The sequence below is a fragment of the Lolium rigidum genome, chromosome 7 (assembly GCF_022539505.1).
Source record: "Lolium rigidum isolate FL_2022 chromosome 7, APGP_CSIRO_Lrig_0.1, whole genome shotgun sequence".
In the NCBI taxonomy this organism is placed as follows: Eukaryota; Viridiplantae; Streptophyta; class Magnoliopsida; order Poales; family Poaceae; genus Lolium; species Lolium rigidum.
Genome location: NC_061514.1, coordinates 317,290,413 through 317,306,251, shown reverse-complemented (window position 1 = coordinate 317,306,251; position 15,839 = coordinate 317,290,413). Strand labels below are relative to the sequence as shown.

General features: G+C 53.1%; 1 protein-coding gene across 1 annotated transcript in view; it reads left to right on the top strand.

Annotated features, from left to right (window-relative positions):
• LOC124673211 overlaps positions 1-15,839 on the top strand; it is a 64,685-nt gene that overhangs the window by 21,193 nt on the left and 27,653 nt on the right. The window contains exons 3-6 of the mRNA XM_047209329.1: positions 11,942-11,999; positions 12,678-12,750; positions 12,827-13,048; positions 13,140-13,447. Coding sequence (XP_047065285.1) covers positions 11,942-11,999; positions 12,678-12,750; positions 12,827-13,048; positions 13,140-13,447 — 661 coding nt within the window. The remainder of the gene's footprint in view (positions 1-11,941; positions 12,000-12,677; positions 12,751-12,826; positions 13,049-13,139; positions 13,448-15,839) is intronic.

The window sequence follows — 15,839 nt, the reverse complement described above, 5'->3', positions numbered from 1 at the left end:
ATACCTGGCCAGGAAGGTGATGGAGATGCCTCGCTTAGTTTCCTGCATGGCATACACTTAAACATTAAATACGAGCCTCGATCGGCTCTCAGGTTATCCTGTGAATCGGCTCAAGGAGCCGATCCACCCATGATTCGTACGGGGTGCACGAATATATGGTGGTCCTGCTTGATCAAGATAAAGCTAATGAGATCTACGACGATTTAGGGTTTTCACCGCATAATCGGATCATCCTACTCAGGATTGGGCCTCGTGGCCACGCACGGTGATCGTAAGCCGATCCTAGACAAGGCCTAAAAACCAACACGAGGTTGATCCCCGGAACTTCCTGTCTAGGACTAGCAAACGACACCCTACGTGCCGCTGGATCCTCCAGCCCCTTGTAAGGCCTAACTATTGCAGATATTAAACTAATCCTTGATGAACAAGGAGCAACCGTAACGGATCGGATCTACTAAATAATGATCAAGCGGGGTGCCGCCCCCACACCTAAGATAGGTGTGAGGGTGGCTAGATATGCAAGGGTTGCACTACGATAGCATGTTACGCGAAGAACTATGCTAACCCTAACACATCTATGATAACTACGTTGCTCGCCATCAACAAGGCTTCAGTACGAGCAACGCATGAACAACGTGGAGCTTGTGCTGCCTAGATCGCAAGATGCGATCTAGGCAGCATGTTGCTTACCGGTAGAAACCCTCGAGACGAAGGAGTTGGCGATGCGCCGAGATTGGTTTGGTTGGTTGAACGTTGGTTGTTGTTTATTCCATAAACCCTAGATACATATTTATAGTCCAGGGGACTTTCTAATTTAGGCGTGCACCTAACCGTGCACGGGTAAAACTCTATCTCTTAATCTAAGATGCGATCTACTATATTACAGATACAAGGGCAAACTAGCCCAAACTTTGCATATAAGGCCGATTCACGTATTTCTTCCGTATATAATCTTCAAGTCCATCTTGATCGCGGCCCACCTCCGACTCGGTCAAATTCTTGTGATAACACATGCCCCCCTGGTTTTGGAATTGATAATTCCAAAATCACTCTGCTTTTTCTTCGTCGGGTCATGTCGTGGCAGAACCGTCGCAGTATCCTTCATCATGATGCCTTGCCTTCTCAACTTCTCCGCGTGAACTCCCATTTTTGAAGAAGGTTTCGACGAAGGACCAGCCGATGACACCCCAATCGGCTTTTAAAACAGAGCATCTACCAGGCCAGCTGCCCCCCGAGCCTCAGTCAAGGCGAGAATAGCGGTGAGGATACACGGATCAGACAAAGGGTTTTGAACTCAGGTAATTCTGAGACGGCCACCATGCCGAGCCAGCCAAACTTGCCCCCATCGATCGCCTCCTCTTCCGTTGAAAGCCGATATTGTAGACGAAACACCAACGGCTTAATGAGCAAAAGGCTGCCTTGCATGCCAAAACTGGCGCTTCGACGAGCATCGCCGAACCGGCGTAAAGGGTTGGAAGTCCTCGAAGAGAAAGTTCGGGCACCAAAATCGGCTCATTGCAGCCGAGGAAGCTCTCATTGTTCACTCCCTCAAGGAAGCAGAAGACCTTGAAGCTGAACTGAAGACCGTCTTGGTGAAAATCCGCGTCTTGAACACGCAGCGGGTAGATCCTGTGTAATTATACTAGAGTCGATGGCTGTGCATCGGCTTTATTTCTTAGCTCTAAAGTCGATGTCCGTGCATCGGCTGTATACCATGAGAAAAATCATCTATGGAAGAACATTGCAAAACCAAATGACATTTGGGCTGAAAGGGCAAAAGGTGGCATCTTCTGGATATTATCAACATAAAGTAATATAACAAGTGCAATATGCAAGTATGTAGGAATCAATGCACAGTTAACACAAATGTTTGCTTTTTTAGATAGAAGGAAATGGGTAAACTGACTCAACATTGAAAGTAAAAGAATGGTCCTCATAGAGGAAAAGCATCGATTGCTATATTTGTGCTAGAGCTTTGATTTTGAAAACATGAAGCAATTTTGTCAACGGTAGTAATAAGGCATATGTATCATGTAAATTATATCTTACAAGTTGCAAGCCTCATGCATAGTATACTAATAGTGCCCGCACCTTGTCCTAATTAGCTTGGACTACCGGATCATCACAATGCACATGTTTTAACCAAGTGTCACAAAGGGGTACCTCTATGCCGCTTTGTACAAAGGTCTAAGGAGAAAAGCTCGCATTGGATTTCTCGCTATTGATTATTCTCAACTTAGACATCCATACCGGGACAACATAGACAACGAGATAATGGACTCCTCTTTTATGCATAAGCATGTAACAACAATTAATAATTTTCTCATTTGAGATTGAGGATATATGTCCAAAACTGAAACTTCCACCATGGATCATGGCTTTAGTTAGCGGCCCAATGTTCTTCTCTAACAATATGCATGCTTAACCATAAGGTGGTAGATCGCTCTTACTTCGGACAAGACGAACATGCATAGCAACTCACATGAAATTCAACAAAGAGTAGTTGATGGCGTCCCCAGTAAACATGGTTATCGCACAACAAGCAACTTAATAAGAGATAAAGTGCATAATTACATATTCAATACCACAATAGTTTTTAAGCTATTTGTCCCATGAGCTTGTATATTGCAAAGATAAAGAATAGAAATTTCAAAGGTAGCACTCAAGCAATTTACTTTGGAATGGCGGAGAAATACCATGTAGTAGGTAGGTATGGTGGACACAAGTGGCATAGTGTTTGGCTCAAGGATCTTGGATGCATGAGAAGTATTCCCTCTCGATACAAGGTTTAGGCTAGCAAGGTTGTTTAAAGCAAACACAAGTATGAACCGGTACAACAAAACTCACATAAAAGACATATTGAAAGCATTATAAGACTCTATACCGTCTTCATTGTTGTACCTTTTATCATTATATCGAAGCCGATCGCTTGAACCGGCCCCCTCTTTGTCCTTGCCACCAGAGTGACTGCTTTCTTCTTTGTCTTTGCCATGGCGGTAAACAGAATGAGCTACCATGTAGTTAATTTCCCGGCGCAGAGCTCTGGTCCGTTCTTCTGAAGGGGTGGACAGATCTACTTGGTCGAGGGCACCCTCGGCTGTAAAGCCGTTCCACCTGATGCCATGAGAACGGGTCTTCGAGAAAGAGCCGATTAGATCGGCTTCAAAGAGAGCCTTGAGCTCATCGTACCTCTTCTTGTGCTCATCGAGCAGCTCGCGTACGTGGATCGGGTCGCCAGCCATCTCAGCTGTGGATGTCGACATGGTTGCTGAAGAGTGTCCCACCGGGCGTGCCAGAATGTGTTGACGTCCGAAACCCACCGGCGGGCAGCGACGGGCAACACCGTAGAGCCGGGAACAACCTAGAGCTGCGGCTGGCTGAGGTCCCTCCGAGCGACGGCCCGCAAAGCCTCTACGGTCACACGTCCGATGCTGATTGCAAGGGCGTGCCACCTGACCTATACCCGGCCAGGAAGGTGATGGAGATGCCTCGCTTAGTTTCCTGCATGGCGGACACTTAAACATTAAATACGAGCCTCGATCGGCTCTCGGGTTATCTCGTGAATCGGCTCAAGGAGCCGATCCACCCATGATTCGTACGGGGTGCACGAATATATGGTGGTCCTGCTTGATCAAGATAAAGCTAATGAGATCTACGACGATTTAGGGTTTTCACCGCATAATCGGATCATCCTACTCAGGATTGGGCCTCGCGGCCACGCACGGTGATCGTAAGCTCGATCCTAGACAAGGCCTAAAAACCAACACGAGGTTGATCCCCGGAACTTCCTGTCTAGGACTAGCAAACGACACCCTACGTGCCGCTGGATCCTCCAGCCCCTTGTAAGGCCTAACTATTGCAGATATTAAACTAATCCTTGATGAACAAGGAGCAACCGTAACGGATCGGATCTACTAAATAATGATCAAGCGGGGTGCCGCCCCCACACCTAAGATAGGTGTGAGGGCGGCTAGATATGCAAGGGTTGCACTACGATAGCATGTTACGCGAAGAACTATGCTAACCCTAACACATCTATGATAACTACGTTGCTCGCCATCAACAAGGCTTCAGTACGAGCAACGCATGAACAACGTGGAGCTTGTGCTGCCTAGATCGCAAGGATGCATGTTGCTTACCGGTAGAAACCCTCGAGACGAAGGAGTTGGCGATGCGCCGAGATTGGTTTGGTTGGTTGAACGTTGGTTGTTGTTTATTCCATAAACCCTAGATACATATTTATAGTCCAGGGGACTTTCTAATTTAGGCGTGCACCTAACCGTGCACGGGTAAAACTCTATCTCTTAATCTAAGATGCGATCTACTATATTACAGATACAAGGGCAAACTAGCCCAAACTTTGCATATAAGGCCGATTCACGTATTTCTTCCGTATATAATCTTCATGTCCATCTTGATCGCGGCCCACCTCCGACTCGGTCAAATTCTGGTGATAACAACTGGCCGACCGCGCTCAGAGACGCAGAAGAACTGGTGAAGAAGTGCAATGGCTGCCAACGCTTTGCCAAGCAGAAGCACACGCCAGCTTCCGCCTTGAAAACCATCCCCATCACATGGCCGTTTGCCGTATGGGGCTTGGATATGGTGGGCCCGTTCAGAACAGCGCGAGGCGGCATGACTCATCTCTTGGTGATGATTGACAAATTCACTAAGTGGATCGAAGCCAAGCCAATAAAGAAGCTGGATGGCTCCACAGCCGTCACATTCCTCAAGGAAATAATCGTAAGATACGGCTACCCCCACAGCATCATCACCGATAACGGCAGCAACTTCGCCGAAGGCATTTTCAAACGCTACTGTGGGGAGATGGGGATCCGAATGGACCTATCGTCCGTGGCGCACCCGGAGTCCAACGGCCAAGTGGAGAAAGCAAACGGCTTGATCCTAGCCGGCATCCGGCCCCGGCTGGTGGAGCCGCTTGAGCGCTCAGCCGGTTGCTGGATTGAAGAGCTGCCCAGCGTACTATGGAGCCTGCGCACGACGCCAAACCGCTCAGTCGGCTTCACACCCTTCTTCCTCGTATACGGGGCCGAAGCCGTCCTACCAACTGACATCGAGCACGACGCGCCAAGGATCAAGCTATACACAGAAGCTGAAGCCAAAGAAGCTCGCGAAGATGGAGTCGACCTGGTTGAAGAGGTCTGGCTGATGGCCGAATCCAGGTCCGCTATCTACCAGCAGAGCCTCCGACGCTATCATAGCCGGAAGGTCCAGCCCTTAGCATTCCGAGAAGAAGACCTAGTGCTCCGGCTGATCCAGCGGACAGTCGGACAGACATAAACCTGTCATCCCCATGGGAGGGTCCCTTCATCGTGAGCAAGGCGAGTAGGCAATGATTCCTACTATCTCATAGATGCCCAAGAGGCTAAGAAAAACAAGGCAAACAAAACTGACGAGGAGACTAAACGTCCCTGGAATGTCAGGTTGCTTCGACCATTTTATACTTGAGAGCAGGAATGTATGTATCCCTTGTATCCCTTTTCTAAGCTATGAAAAAGCATGCGCCAAGAGCGCCGTTTCCGACAAGTTTTTCGCGTACTCTACTTTGTTTCGCCAATTGGCTTAAACCCTCTCACGCGGCCGGCTCAGTAACGTGATCCGGCTTCGACAGCCGACTTCCGATCCAGCTACAGACCGCAACCCGGCTGTCCGGCTGGCGGGAGTAAGGTCTAGGAAGCCGGCACGCGAAAGACGGCTAAGGGAAAGAGTAAAAGCGAGTTGACTTGCAACCTTTCATAAAAGTGTCGGATTGCCGAATTCGGCTCGTTCGACTGAAATACTATCGGCCTCACCCAGCGGCCCGCTCTTGATCCGGCGACGGATCGCAAGTCGGACGTACGACCGACAAGAGCAAAGCCAAAGAGTGGGGCGGATGGGAAAAAGCGAACAAGTCGAAAGAAAGCAAGTCGGCACGCAAGTGATTAACAAACACATTAAAATGTGACATAATAAAAGAGATGATAATGTTCATACATGTGCACCCGGCATCCCGGGGATTTAACAAATTGTCTTGGCAAAAGCAACTGAGAGACAGGTAAATTAAGGACCGGCCGGAGGAGCATCAGCGGAGCCGGCTGCCGGGTCGTCCCCAGGCGCGTCTTCCGCCTCCTCGTCTTGCATCTCCTCATCCTCGTCGTCAGGCGGCGGGTTCGGGTCCGCAACGAAGAGGCTCTTGTCGATGAAGTCGGCGATGGCGCTGGCTCGGGCAAGCCGGGCAGTCTTGTATTCGGCCGGGAGCTTGCCCTCCACGTCGGCTCGCCGGTACTCGAGCTGCCCAAGGTCCACCTCGTTGTACCAGGAGAGGACAAAGGACAGCGCCATGTCGGCTCCAGCGCGCGTGGCCGACTCCTTCCAGTCGAGGAAGCGATCCGGCGCCCGCTCCATCAAGGAGATGAGGTTGGAGATATCTTGCGGCACCGCCTCCGCGGGCCACAGCATCGGGACCAGCTCCTCAGCCGCCTTCCGGAGCTCCCAGCCAAGCTTGGTGATGGGCTCGACGCGGGCAGCCATGGATGCCATATAATCCTCCATGGTGAAGTACTCCGAGCTGCCCTCGCCAGTCGCCCGCCTCCTAGTCTCACGCGCAACGCCAACGGCCGCTAATGCCGCGTCCTGCGTTTCCGGGAAGGCCGCTGCAAGAAGAAGCACGTCAGAAATCATCAAAGCCGAAATAAGCTGAAAAATGCAAATTTTCGAAGTCCTAAAGTAGGCCAGGCGGTAGCCGGCAAGAGCCGACTGCCCCCGGTCCGAAGATGGAAATTCCGAAGGATAAAAGGAAAAGCCTGGCGGCAGCCGGCAAGAACCGACTCCCCCCAGCCCGAAGATGGAGATAGCGAAAAAATCAGTTTCTGCCGCCGGCTGCCAACCTAAGCCGGCAGCCGACAGCCGAAAGCCGGCAAAGGGAAAGGAACAAAGAAATGAACTCACCCGACAAGCCGCGGTCGAGCGCACCAATCTCGTCCACCCAGCGCTTGGCAGTGGCCGACAGCTCCGTGGTCTTGGTGGTGACCTCCTCCTGAAGCGCAAGCCGCTGTTTCTCCACCTCGGTCAGCCGCCGGCTCAGATCCTCCACCTTCTCCTTCTCAACCGTCCTAAGGGAGGCAAGCTCATTAAGGTGGTTCTGCTCAAGCCGGCGCAGCCGCGCTAGCTCCAGCTCAGCCACCTTGAGCTTGGCGGCTGCAGATCGGCCCGCCTCCTCGCTCTCGGCGCACTGAGCGCGAGCAGCTCGAAGATCCGCCTCCAGCCGCAAAACCTTGGCGGCTTCAGCTGCAAGGCAGCCGGAAAGAAGCGTCAGCCAACCAAGACTAAAAAGAAAAAAGACATCGGGTCGGAAAGAAAAAGATCTTACCCTTGACGGCATCCAGCTCGCGAGCCAAGTCGGCCCGGTCCAGCTTGGCCTTGTGGTAGTGGGTCACGGCGCGGTTGTACAAGCCGGTGCGCCGCTCTGCCACAGCCTAAGGAGAAAGAAAATCAATCAACTAGACGAAACCCGGACTGGCTTCGGGAAGCCGGCCCATGCCTCGGAGGGCTACCAGGATGATAACCAAATTGAAAAACAGATGAAGCGCTTACCTTGCTGGCTTCCTCCACCTTGGCGACGTTGGCCGCGGTCTCAGCAGCCCTGGCCTTGAGGTTGGCCTGCAAGCCGGAGAAGAACATCTCCACCGACGCTTGGCCTGGGTTCCCCTCCCGGCTGGTCACCTCGTAGGAGTCAGCGCTGAGCCACGCTTGCTCCATAGTGCCAGCCGAGCCGAGGCTGGAGTCGGAGGCGGACGGCACGTGCAGCAGCCGGGCGCCCTTGGCCACATGCAGGCTCCCCATCGGCGCCGACGGGGCTTCCGTCCTCACCAGCGCGCGCGAGTCGGCGTCCTCCATGCGCGCCGGCTCATCCCTTGCCGGCTCCTGCCTGGCCGGCCCCTCCCTCGTCGGCTCCGGCGGTGGCGGCACTCCGGGCGAAGCAGTTGGCCCAGTCGGCGCAGCCGTCTCCAGCGCCTGAGGCTCCCCCTCCGGGCTCTCCACCAACACCACCACGCTCGGCCCGGTTCCGGCCCCGGTCGCAGGCGGTGCAGCCCCGCCGGCTCCGGCTCCGGTCGAAGGCGGCATGCCCCAGCCGGCCCCAGTGCCTTGGTCCAGAAGACGAGCACGGCGCGGGAACATGTCGTCCAGCGTCGGCTGGCACGTCGGCTCGGCCCGCGTGCCGCGGCCAGGCGTTGAGGCCAGCGGCACGGCGAAAGAAGGCGCCCCTGCGGGAGGCGGAGTACCCGCAGGCGGCGGCGGCGTAGGCGCGCGCGGTGGAGGCTGTGGCGTCGACTCCCTCCTTTGTCGCGGAAGCGGCGACACGACACGCGGGGCTTGCCGGGAGCCGCCGCCCTGAGCAAACTTGATGGGGGCCCTAGCCGAACAAATAAGAAAAAGATAAGCATAAAGAGTAAGGAAAGAAAAGGAATCAAACAAGAGAAAAAGAGAACTCACCCGGCCTGCTCCGGAACCTTCTTCGGCTGCTGCCGGCGGAGCTTCTTCGCCTTCGCCTCCAAGGCGGCGGTGGAGCGGGGGTCGCCGACCCGTTTCTTCCCCTTGGGCGCCGAAGTCGCCGTGGCGCTTGGCGGCCTCGCGCGCAGAGGCACGGCGGGGATTGGCCCCGTGGCGGACGTCGCCGGCTCCTCGTCCTCCTGCTGCTCCGGTGAAGGGGGCGGATTGTGCTCCCCCTGGCCGCCTAGATCAGGCGCCTGCAGCAGGTCATCGTCGCCGGCCTGGTCGCCGGCTTGGTCAGCCGGATCGGCGTGATCCGGCGTCCACCTCCTTGTCACCAGATCACCGTCCTCGACGTTCTGGCGGTTGAAGAGCTAGAAAAATAGAAGACATGAGCAAACAGCAAGCTGGAAGTCGGCAGAAAGAAAGACAAGTCGGCCTCGCAGCCGCAAGCCGGAAGTCGGCCTAAACAGTAAAACTTACCAGCTCGGGCGGCAGATCCCTGCTGCGGGGCGCCAGCCCGTAGTTCCACTCCTCCGGCATGTTCGCCTTGGTGATGTTATTCACCCGGCAGGCCACCTGGGCCTTGGAGAGCGGCGCCCTGGACGTCCGGGTCGGGTTGAACCGGCCGGACATGTGCCCGATCTTGTGGGTGCGCATTTGGAGCGGCAGCACCCGGCGCTCAGCGATGGTGCAGAGGAGGTCCTCGGCGGTCAGCCCATTCTCGACGGCCGCCCCCAGGAAGTCCCAGAGCTGATTCACCTCAGCGTCCGGATCCGTCGTGCGGGCGTTGTAGCTCCAGTTGATCCGGCCGACTGGAGGAGCCGGGTTGAACTCCGGCAGATTGATCCGATCGACGAGCCCGCCCTCGTTGCGCACGTAGAAGAATGACATCTGCCAATTCTTCACCGAGTCAACGGTTGGAATCTTGGGGAAGGGCGTACCCGGCCGAGTGTAGATCGAGGCAGCGCCGCAGGCCCGCAGGCGGCCGTCAGTAGTCTGCGCCTTGAGGTAGAAGAGCCGGCTCCAGAAGTCTATGTCTGGCCACAAGCCGGCATACGCCTCCATGAAGGCCACGTAGCAGCTGAGGAGGACACAGGCGTTGGCCGGCAGGTGATGCGGCTGCAAGCCGAAGTTGTCGAGGAATTGGCGAAAGAAGTTGGACGCCGGCAGGCCCAACCCGCGGTCGAGGTGCACGCCGAAGACGACGCGCTCGCCGGGCTCCGGCTTGGGCTCCGTCTCCGCGCCGGGCGCCCTCGCGACCACCGTCGACGGGATCCAGCGAAGGCGCACCAGCCGCTCGATGTCGTCGTCCCTCATGTACGACCCCCTCCAAGATCCGCTGGCGGAGGCCATCGACGAAGAAGAAGAAGAGTCCCACGAAAGACGGAACGGAGAGGAGGAACCTCGCGACGGCGGCGGCGACGACGGCGGCGGAGGGCGCACGGTTGAAACTCGAGGCCCCGTGGCGCCGGCTCGACGGAGTGGCGGCGGCGGCTCGACGGAGACGCGTTTGCCGGGGCTCGCCAGTGAGAGCTTTCGCCGGAACCGCAAGGAGCGAGGGCTCGAAGAAAACAACGAAGAGCTCGAGCGCAGCGGAGCAGGGCGCGGGCGCGAGGAAGAAGAAGAAGTACGGGAGTGCCGCCTCGATCCCCCTCCCCCCCCCCCCCGCGCGACATTTATAGCCGCCCGGGGCGGACGGTTGGGCTCCAAGTGGCATGCGTGGCCACGTCGCCCGGATCTTCTGCACATTAACTCCCCCCACGATCGCTGCAGTTACCGGAAACCGCCACACCGCGTCGCCCACGACCGCACCGGATCCGGAGGAGACATTGATGTGACCAGACGAACCGGCGGCAGAGCCCAGATGTCAGACTGGTCAAGTCGGGTGCAGAACCCGAGGCGGCGGAGACTCCGGCGCGCCGCAAGCCGGAGCCGGACATTAAGTTCACCTCGGCCCAAAATTTATCCAGCAAGGCGGAGACATCACCAAAACTTGCGAGAAAGCGAAAGCTGCATAAGTGCAAATAGTGGCCGGCTAGGAGCAGCCGGCCGAAACGAGCCGGATGAGGGCGCAGCCGGCTGAAGGGAAATTCTCAGTCGGCCCCTCCAAGTGCCGTCAAGTATATTCAAGAAGCCAGGAAAACCTGCCTAGGTCCTTCTAAACGCAGGACCTTGCCAGCTTCAGGGGCTAGTGTCGGGGGGAAGACCCCGGGTAGGGCAATGGACGCGGAGCAGCCGCCTGGCCACTGGCCGGCTTGCGGCAAAGGCCGGCTGAGGAGCAGCCGGCTGGCGCCGTGGCCGGCTGGTCCGGAAGCCGGCTGGCTCTAGGTCCTAGTCGGCCTGGCTACGGCCGCCAATGCTGTAGCTGGGCCGGCTTCTACAAGCCATATCCGATCGGGGGTTTGTACCTCGGACCGACTCGAGGCTGGCGAGTCTTGCACTAGAAGGAACCGGGTTGGTGATCCGGGTTCCCAAAGTCCACGCCGACTTCATCTTCCGTAAGCGCGGGGCACCGTGGAGCAATAGTGCCACGCGCCGGACAGGCCATCATGGTCTACGTCGGTCCGTATCGGCTACATTGGCCGATGGCGACGGGGACACCTCCTCTCCATACCGCTGACCTTGGCAGCCGGATGGGACAGGCCATGAGGCCTCAACGGCTCCTGACGTCATTGCCTCGGGAAGGAGCGGAAGCCGAAGCCGGCAGAGCCGACCAGTAGACTATAGGGTCTTATATGTAAAGTGCCGGTGCCTATATAAGCCGCGCTACCCCCTCTCGTGCAGGGGATCGATCATTCTCACCTCACTTCCACCCCTAGCGCTGCCCTGTGAGAGAGACTCTTGTCTTCCTTAGCCTCCCAGGAGCAGCCGGACACAGCTCAAGGAGCAACCTTGTATTGTGTGATCATCATATACACTCTAGCAGGAGTAGAGGTGTTACCTCCATCGGAGGGCCTCGAACCTGGGTACGTCGCCGTGTCTTTCGTCCCCATACCCGCATCCGGATACCGCCGTGAGATCTCCTAGGAACCACCTTCGTTAGCCACCCTATGGCATATGCCGTGACGATACCACGACAATGAGTTACAGAACACCCGCGGCAAGGAATTGTCGGGTATTGAGATTACCGCCTATTTCCTTAGGACTAGAGTGCAGCCTCTTCAGGCGCGCAAAAACCCCTTCTGGAAGTACGCTGGCGAAAAAGATGTTGACAGGCTCTCGAAAGATCTTCCTCTGAAGGATTTTGAAAAGCTTATCCGCAAAATCTCATCGCTCAATAAGAAGGATTCAGTTCCATCTTCTTGTCGTATCGCGCCATATAGTAGCGCCAATCCCCTTCCCGAGGTAATTCTTCTTTTTAATTGCTATACTGCCTCCTCGAATTTTTATTTTTTGTCGACTACTATCTTATTAATGCTTTTTGTCGACATTGTTTCTTTTTTCTCAGGACCATCCTGTCCTTGTTTCTCTTCCTCCTCTTCCTGAAAGTGGAGAGGTTGAAGACCGTACCGTTGTCGATGATGACAACCAAAGCACCTCGCGCCCTGCCACTGAAGTCGCGGGTTCCCATAAATCCGTGGCTTCCGCTGATTCAGAAGCCACTGCCTCGACACACTCTCTTCCTCATGCTTCTCCAAGGATGAAGAGGAAAAGGGATGAAGTCAAAGATTTCGGCACATCCAAAGCCGAAGAAACTGAACCTTCAGATAAGAAGGCAGCTTTCAATCCATACACTGATGCCCTCGTCAGCTCGTAAGTTACTCCTTGCCTTGTACTTTATTTTGCCTTGACGCTTATTGTCTATCTTGCTTCTTATACTGTCGCTATTTTATTGTAGTGATGACGAGGAAGAAGAACAACCAATTGACGCGGCTGCTAAAACGAGTACGTCGCGTACTTTAGTTGTTTCTGAAGCTCATCATGATGGGGATGAAACTTCACCTCCCCAACAGGACATTGTGCAACCACCGCCGCTGAGAGCCCCGAGCCTCTCCTCCAAAGAGAGCTAGAGTCGAGTCATCCAGGGAGCCTATCCAATTTCCTGGTAGCTCTTCAACACCTTCATTGGATGATGTAAGTTTCGGACCTTTTCTTACTTCCATCTCCCCTTTGTTTTCTGCTAAACGTTGTCGAGTTTACATTAGATATATTGACTTCTTTTTCTTCCTTTTTCGTTTCTTCAGCCTCTAATGAAGGAATTTATTCGTCTTGGTACCCAATTTGTCGGGTACCGTGACTATTCAAAGAAGTTGGAAGGTACTATCTTTATTTTTCTCTGTTGCATCTGTACCACTTTTTTGTCATGATGTTTGACTGTCATGTATCTTTCCAGGAGATCTTGCGGAGGCCAACAAACGTGCTACCGCTCTTGCTGTCAAGTTAGAGCAAAGCGAAAGAGCCCGCGAGAAAGCTGAAAAAGATGTTGCCGCCATTGAAGATCTTCGAAAGAGGCTTCATGACGCAGAAAGTTCCTTGAGCGAGAATATATCTCGGCAATCCGCTCGAGAAGCAGAGATCCTCGCTCGCTTCGAGTCGCAGAGTCGACGTTTTGTCAGTAAGTGCCTGAATCCTTGTGCATTTCCTCAGGTTACTTCGTTTTTTCCTCGCGTTTTTTGTTTACAAGCTACTCTTTGCTCGTATTTTAGGGAGAACTCATCAAGACTACGAAGTTGAGGGTCCTGAAGGCGACGAGCTTCTTGATGCGCTGACCCTTCTTGAGATTCATGGGGATGAAGCACGCGACGGCATTGAAAACGCTGAGGCAGGTCTATCGAAGCTTTTCCCCTACTTCTTCCCGAAGAAAGAGATCCCCATTACTTTTATTGACCTCGCCAAAGCCTTCAATGGGCAGGAAGATCTTGGACTGAAGCTTCGCCAAGAGGGTCTGAAGATTGGCGTTGAGGGCACCGTTGCACTGATCGCGAATAGTCAGCAAAACATCGACTGGGCCAAGGTTGGCGACATAGGGGAGATGGAGACGAAGAAATGGCAATCTCTAATTAGAGCTGCCAAACCTCCCACCAGGCCAATCCGTTCCTTCCTTGGTGTTGAACCAGCACCTACTCCAAGCACGTCTAAGCCGGAGGTCAAGTAGACCACCCTGTCCTTTCTATTTTTTAGTTTTGTCTTTTGATGCTGTCGCCTTAGTAGTTTTGGCGACAACTACTTCTATAGTCCAGTAGTGACCTTTCTTCTGTAATAGCAATGTACATACTTCGAAGTTTTAATGGAAATCTATGTTTGCTGGATGATTGATGTCGAAAATCTTTATTTTCAGTTGATTTTTGACAACTATTCCGCAACTCCTCGTCCTTCCGCTGTTTTACCTGCCTCCTCGTACTCGAAGAAAACACCTGTTGCTGTCGAAGTTATTGAGAAGTTATCGAATAAAGGTTCAGCATCAGATTCGGAGGAACTTCGTCGAGAGCTCCAGTCCACGAAGAAGCAATCACTTGTACTGATGGAACAATCTCGAAAATCTTCCGAGAGGGAGCAAATTGCACTTCAACAAGCTCAAGATGCCTTGGCTGAAAAGGAAACTGTGGTTGCTGAGGCCGCAGCAGCTTCTACTCGAGAAAATTTCATGTTGCAACTGCTGACTGATGCTAGCTTGGATATGGCAGGTGTGCTTCCTGAACTTAGTCGCATTTTTTCTCTTTTTCTTGCCTCCTCTTTTCCTGATGACTCTTTCCAAATAGGTTCTTTTGTGCACGCTGCTACCGAAGATGAGCGTGTTGAAGCCCGATCCAATGTACTTCTCAGACTTGCACAGGAACATGGTTCTAACTTTTGGGGCACACCTGAATGTACCCGCCAGATCGTCAGATTTCAAGATCGTGCGCTTCAGGTCCGCGACTTTCTCGACTTTTGTACGAGGACTTTGTCTTTAGTTTATGGGACCATGTTTCTGCGTAATGAGATGCCAGAAACCCTTCCTGCCTTGATGGAACAATTTCGGGATGCTCCTCGAATCCATGGCTTTGTGCGAGCCCAATTAGCTGCTGGCGCAAGATTTGCCATGATAATGATAAAAATCTGCTGCCCGAAATTAGACATGGGTCAAATTGTTCCGAAATGCCTAGCGAAGATGGCGAAGAGGAAAAGGAACTTCGGCAAGTACGATGACATTGTCACCCCTGTTGCTGAGGATATGATGGATGAACTTCTTCGACTGGACGCCGAGTTCTTCGTGAAGGGTAGTTATGCTGAACATAGCACTCGCGCTGTAAATAATGAGCGATTGACCATAGATAATATTCTGGGCAATAATTGAAGATTTGCTTCTCGAGGATTTGTATCCCATATGCTGTAAACATAAGCTATATTTGTAAAGTTACTGTTTTGTCTTTGCCAAGCCCCCGGGCGTTTTGTTGGCGATGATTTTTATAATGCGAGGTTGTCCCAAGGCAAAATAAATTATTTTGAGTACTATATTTGCAGGCATTAGCCCCCGAGTGTTTTGCTCTGTTTTGACTGCTATTTTTGTATCTTTGCTTTATTTGGCGAGGTATTTTGTACCAAGGCGAAATAACTTTGTCAGTTGAACCCATCTATATTGTAGATATATTGTAACTGCAACATGTCGATGGAAAAAATATGTGTTTCCACTATCTTTTTTATATTGCAGCACCGCGAGCCCGCCTCATTAAAAACCTTTCCCGGCCCCACTCGGTGCCCCGAAAAAGGAAAAGAGTGCGTCTGAAAACTCGCGGGCGTTTCAGTACATTGTATTTTTACAAGGAGAGCTATATTTTGATACTAGGCGTAGAAACTCCTTAGCTGCGCTACGTTCCAGGGGTTTTTCTCGGGAACCCCTGTCTTCTTATCCTTGATCCTGTATGCTCCTCCTTCGATTATTTCCGTAACAATGTAGGGACCGAGCCAAGGCGACTCGAGTTTTTCAGTACGATCTTGATTGAGTCGCAGAACTAAGTCTCCAACTTCGAAAGGACCTTGGTCGCAAACGTCGACTGTGGTAATTTTTGAGGTCTTGCTGATATTTAGTGACTCTTGATAGTACTTCGTCTCGAGCTTCGTCAAGTGCGTCGACATCGTCTTCCAATGCCCTTCCAGAAGTTTCTTCATTGTATTCCGTGACTCTCGGAGAGTCGTGCTCTATTTCTATCGACAGTACTGCCTCTGCCCCATGGACCAGAAAAAACGGAGTCTCTTGTGTCGTTGTATTTGGCGTTGTTCGGATGCTCCATAACACGCTCGGCAGCTCTTCTGGCCAAGTGTGTCGAGCTTTTTCCAGTGGCCCTAAAAGACGCTTCTTGATACCATTGCAGATGATACCGTTGGCTTTCTCGACTTGACCATTAGTTTGTGGATGCGCGACTGACGCG